This window comes from Telmatherina bonti (assembly GCF_933228915.1).
Source record: "Telmatherina bonti genome assembly, chromosome: 21".
In the NCBI taxonomy this organism is placed as follows: domain Eukaryota; kingdom Metazoa; phylum Chordata; class Actinopteri; order Atheriniformes; family Telmatherinidae; genus Telmatherina; species Telmatherina bonti.
In genome coordinates, this window is record NC_136630.1 from 1,375,742 (window position 1) to 1,381,741 (window position 6,000).

The 6,000-nt window shown below is 41.2% G+C and overlaps 1 protein-coding gene across 1 annotated transcript; it reads right to left on the reverse strand.

The window, feature by feature from the left end:
* Positions 1 to 805: 805 nt before the first annotated feature.
* smim36 (small integral membrane protein 36) lies at positions 806 to 1,129 on the reverse strand (the record flags this gene model as incomplete). The annotated part of the gene is made up of 1 exon (XM_079261354.1): positions 806 to 1,129. The coding sequence occupies one exon, from the start codon at positions 1,127 to 1,129 to the stop codon at positions 806 to 808; it is 324 nt and encodes a 107-aa protein (XP_079117480.1).
* Between the last annotated feature and the right edge of the window lie 4,871 nt (positions 1,130 to 6,000).

Below are 6,000 nucleotides of genomic sequence, written 5' to 3' on the forward strand. Positions count from 1 at the left end.
ACCAGTCAAATTCTTTAGTTTTCATCTGATTTACACAACAAATTGAGATAAAACTGATATAGGGTTATAGGGTTATTGGGTCATTCTTAAACTTTTCCTGCTGATTTTAGGATTTAGATTAAGGAAACAAGTGGAAAATTTCTGATCTTTGAAACCTGCTTGAGGTTTTTAAAATACATTATTGCATTTTCACTTCTATCACTACTTTGTTGCTAATAAAGATCTATTTTTAACTAGAAAGGGTGCAGCAGCTTCCTGTCAGACTTTCCATCAATCAGAAGAACTGACGGTAACGTCCAATCAGGAGCAGCCAAAACTCAACAAGTGATGAGAAAAGCAGAAAAATAATGATCCTCTATGGCTGGAATAAAGCCAAGAAGACATTTGTGATGCAGCTGAGGTGGAGGTGATTTAGTGGGGATAGCAGGTAGATAGTAGCAGGGAGAAATGGAAATGAGAAAAAAAAAAAATCATTTATATATGTCATACATTATAATTTCTGCCCCATAATCTGAAAACTGAGGCTGTCCACAAACAATTATGTCTGCATGCTGACTGGGATTAAAACTCTTTTACATATAAAAAAAGGAAAAAATAGCCTTTCTAGGGTTTAAAATAAATATACTTAGTTTTTAAATGATTTCTTGTAAGTGAATATGTAGATATTTCAAGTTTTGTGTTTGTTTGGTTTTTTTTTTTGTTCTTTTTACCTGTTGTGGACTCATCAGCAGGTCCTTGACATCACTCAGTAACATCAATGATTAAAGAAACAAAAACAAAAGAACAGCCCTCCTCTTCCTCATCCTCAGACCAGAGTACTCCTCTTCTCCCTTTCTGCTCGTTCTCTGCTCAGGTCTGGTGTGGGTGGTTCACCGTGGCCCACCATGTTGTTGGGCTCGTAGCGGCCTGAGGCAGGCGAGTTCTGCATGACCACCAGGCGTATGGGTGACTGGCTTGGTGGTGCTGGCGTGTTTTCGGGGGCGTACTCCTTGGTGGGGTCCTTGCCTCGGCAGTCATATAGAATGCAGGAAATGAGGAAAACAAGGAGCAAGATGACATAGCTGGCCACCAGGATGATGAGGTTCAGGGTGACGGGATCAATCTCCAGGTAGAATTCCATAAAACCCATGATGCCGCTTCATATCTTGCCTGGATCCAGAGAGAAAGGCAAACGAGAGAGAGAGAGAGATGATGGAGGACAGAGAAGCAGCAGTAACGGATGAGTGGTGGACAGCTGGCTTGAACGAGAGAAAGAGCAAAAGACAGAAGAGGACAGCATCAGATGATGAAATGAGATGGATCAGCGAGGGAGGAGGGGGCCAGAGTGAGATGAGGCTTTGTGCTTTATGGGGCATTAATCCTCGCTGCTCCTCCAACCTTGAATTTCAGCAGCCAATGATTAAAGCTGCTCAGTTTTAATAGCTTAAGCCACCATTTTGATTTAGCCATCTACAGTATGGTGACAAAATCATATTTAGCAAAATGGAGGCTTCACCACCCACCTGTCAGCTTGCCATCAGTGTGGGGATTTAAGGGGTCATGTAATATGTATCATTATGTCACTTTCAGATTATTTTTTCATCAGAAATTAAATTACATTAAAACAAAAGAGACCTCAGAACTGGCTGAGGTCCAGCTTACAACATGCAGTTTGTAATATACTAGGGAACACATCAGAACATGCTGATAATGGGCCCATTTTCCCTGAATTGAGGCCTGCAGTCTGAGTGGCTGTAGAGCTGTCATTTTCCCATAACATGTGGACTCAAATAAACAAACGAATCCTGGAAATTATTAAAATACTCCTTTACATCCATGCTGTATGGATTGGCTTGTCCGTTCCCCAGACCTGAATCCAGCTGAGCACATCTGGGACATCATGTCTCGCTCCATCCACCAATGCTAAGTTGCACCACAGACTGTCAAGGAGTTGGCGGATGCTTTAGTCCAGGTCTGGGAGGAGATCCCTCAGGAGAACATCCACCGCCTCATCAGGAGCATGCCCAGGTGTTGTAGGGAGGTCATACAAGCACGCGGAGGCCACACACACTACTGAGCCTCATGTTGACTTGTTTAAAGGACATTACATCAAAGTTGGATCAGCCTGTAGTGTGTTTTTCTACTTTCATTTGGAGTAGAACTCCAAATCCAGACCTCCATGGGTTGAAACGTTTGATTTTCATTGATAATTTTTGTGTGATATTGTTGTCAGCACATTCAATTATAGAAAGAACAAAGTATTTCATAAATACAGTTCTTTCATTGAGATCTACATGTTACTTTAGTGTTCCCTTTATTTTTGAGCTGTGTAGTTGAAACACCTCCATGTCTTAACTAGATTTATCGTTGTTTAAAGACATGATGAAGAAAAGAGATAACTTGTTGAACTTCTACCATCCTCCTCCTTTGGTTCTGGCTTGGATTTGCCACTGTGGCGGTGGACTGGTTGGCACCCAGGTGTTTGGTTGTGACCCAGGGTCCAAATGAACAGGGGGGGCAGGGTTTCTGTACATACCATGATAGGCATGAGTGTATACATTTGCATGCAGGGAGGGATTGTGACATGTCCTTTGTTAAGCCTTGAGGCAATGGTTCTTGGATACTCCCCTCCCCTTCATCTTCCTCTTCCCTTGGCATGTGGTGAGTGGATGCCTTTTGTGGTCAGTGGCAGTGTCAGTGTCCTGGTTGTGGGGGTAGCTGGGTTAGGGTTAGGGGTGAAAAAACAATTCCTTCTCCCGTAGGAGAAGGAGCGTGCTCCGTCCATCCCCCCAGGGCCCCTATTCATAGCACGATTACGGTTACGGCCACGGCCATACCGCACTTCTGTCCAGCCTTCCATGGCTGACAGGATCCAATAAAGAGTTTAATTTTTTTTGTTTTTTTATTTTTATTTAGATTTTTATCAGTTTTTTTAAAAAATGTTTTTAATTTTTAAAAAAAAATAATAATGAACTAAGGAAGGTGTGCCAAAAAAAATGTAAAAAAACGACGACGTTTCGACTTTAATAAGTCTTCATCAGGTCAAACAAAGAAGAAAAAGAACAAGAAAAAGAAAAGGCACACAAATAAGTAATAGGCTGGCTGTAGGCGAAAGGCTTTTTTAGCAGCAGTGTGTGGAGCATGTGATCCCTTAGAGAGCTGATCACAAAATGAGCTCTCTCAGCTGCTTCTCCTGCTTTTATAACGTCTGTTTGGTTTCTGTAATTTTTTATTCGTCTAATTCGGTTTTTAGTATTTATCGCCTAAAATTTACCAACTTGCTTCCCTTTGGATTATGAGTGTTTTTAATCAAATTTTTAGGTTGTTTAGTAGTCCAAGACATTAATATGAACTTATTTTTAACCCTTTTTAATTCATACAGTTTTTAAATAACCTTTTAATGATGAAATGAATTTAAATTTAAACTAGGGTTAAGGTTAGGCAAATAAGGATTAAAGATTAGGGTTACAAGTTAGGATAGGGTTAGGTAGTTAAAGTTAAGGTTAGTTTAGGGTTAGGGTTAGGGTTAGGGGTTAGGGTTAGGGTTAGGGATTGGAGTATTTCTCGATGACTCCCCCTGAGTCAGTTTATTAACCGAAACAGTTTGAGTAGGGAGCCAAAGGCAATGCACGGGCCGTCGCTTGTCACTCTGGGCTCCATTTCTCTGTGTGGTTCAACAAGGAGCATATTATGATTGTGATGGATTTGCTTTTTTTTGTTTTTAAGAAGTGCAATATTCAGTATAAGGTGAGTTTTGTTGTTTTGGGTGAGTATTTTCTCTTGTTTCAGGTTCTTTTTCCATTGCTCAACATTGGTAAGTATTTTTGGTCTCTTGGTTCAGTTTCTGGCTATTAAAATTGGTTTTCTTTTACCTTAGTTGTCCCAATCGTAGGAAGGTATGTCACTTAGGACACATCATCAGTAGTGGACTTCGGGATCACAGGGTGTTTCGGCCATTATGACTCTGTGTGGTTCAACAAGGAGCATATTATGATTGTGTTGGACTTGCTTTTTTTGTTTTTAGGAAGTGCAATATTTATTATTTTGGTCAGTATAAGGTGAGTTTTGTTGTTTTGGGTGAGAATTTTCTCTTTTTTCAGGTTCTTTTTCCATTGCTCAACATTGGTAAGTATTTTTGGTCTCTTGGTTCAGTTTCTGGCTATTAAAATTGGTTTTCTTTTACCTTAGTTGTCCCAATCGTAGGAAGGGTTAGGGTTAGGGTTAGGGTTAGGGTTGGGGTTGGGGTTGGGGTTTGGGTTATTCAATTAAAACTTATTTGCACAGGCCTACTGATCCGTGGGTTGGTGTAATGGATGGGTTAAAACCTGTAAAGTGGGAGACCAGGGTTCGACTCCCAAGCAGAGCAACACTGAGGCAGAGGAGAAGCAGCCGGAGGGTGAGAGATGTTTTGGAAAAAAAATAATAAATAAATTAGAAAAAAAAAAAAAAAAAAAAAAAAAAAAAAAAAAAAAAGGAAGAGTTCGTGACGGAATTGATAAGGGCCTGGACCAGAGCCATACACCATAAAGGACGATAGTCCAATGGCAGTCATGCAGGCAATCAGACCGGGAAGAGCTGGTTCAAATCCCAGACTGAGCCCACTGGCCATAGACCAGGAAGATGGGGGGCCCTGCACAGAGCTTTCCCTATTTAGGTCTGGGGGGAAAAAAAACAAACAAATTTTTGAGTATATACTTTAAAAGGGGAGGAGGGAGGGAAAACTCATGGAACACATAAGGATAGTAATAAAAATATTAAAACGAAAAAGAATAAGTGCTATTTGACAAACTGAAGTGCTAAAATCAATAGTAAAAGGCACCAGATAGATGCCAGTAAAAACATGCAATAATAAAAATCAAGCCATAAGTGCTGTAAGAAATAGATTAAAACAAACCAACTAAAACATGCAATGAACCATGAGTTTAGTACCCTGGAGAGAGAGGAAAAAAAAAAAAAAAAAAAAAAAAAAAAAAAATTAAATTGGGGGGCAAGGAGAAAACGTAGGATCCACAGGGGGGACCACAGAGGGGCGGTAGTAATATTGAGTGTCCAAAGAGTTAAGGGTTATTGAGGCCGCCCGGTGCAGTGGTCCCCAATCTGTGGATCCAAATTCTCTCTGCCCTCCTCCTCTGCCCCATGGTCCATCGATCATTGTGATCCAGACCTGAAATTAAGAGATGAGTAATGGGATGAGATTGGAAATGTTGAACTAAATGGGTAGTAAGTCAACCTTTCCCAATATTGTACAGGTGTTGTGATAGGCGTGTGTGAATGGAATGTTGAGTTTCTCCTATGTAGAGTTTATTGCAGAGAGTGCATGTTATTACATAAACAGCATTGGTGGTGGAAATTGATAAAGTAACAAGAATGGGGTAACTCTTTCTGGTGTGTGAATTCTGGACAATCTTTCTGGCTTTGTAATGGTGGGTATGTGTTAAATCATGATGCGGTCTATTGTCTGAAAATTTGGATCTGACGAGCATGGAATGAAGATTCTTATGTTTACGGTAAGCAGATATGATTTTGTGATTCTGTAAGGCTGGGTGGAGAGTCTGAATTTTATTGAAGTTAAGTTTAATGGTGCTGTGAAGGTTTGTTATGGAATGAGAGAAGGTTGAAATCAGTGGTATCAGGCAGGGGGGAGGAGGGGGTGGTGTAGAAGAGGGAATGTGAAGCGAAAGATCTGTCTGGGGAAGGTAATCTGAGTCTTGGGAAGCAGATGTGATGTGAATGGTGAAGTCTAAAGGGTCAGTAGTGGGAGACATGTAGGAGCTGAGATAAGGAAGAGGAATGAGGGTAGGGGATATAGGGTTAGGGTTAGGGTGAGTCTGGTTGGAGATGGAGGAAAGGTTAGTCGTGGAATGGTTAGGGTTAGGAACAGAAACTCGACAGGGGGTAGATGTAAGGTGAACCTGTGGTGGATTAGGGGACTGGGAAAGATTCAGGTTAGGGTTAGGGGCTGGGTTGGGTAGGGGGGGGTGAAATGGGGAAGGGGAGGGTCTGGGGGGTGTGAAGGAGGGG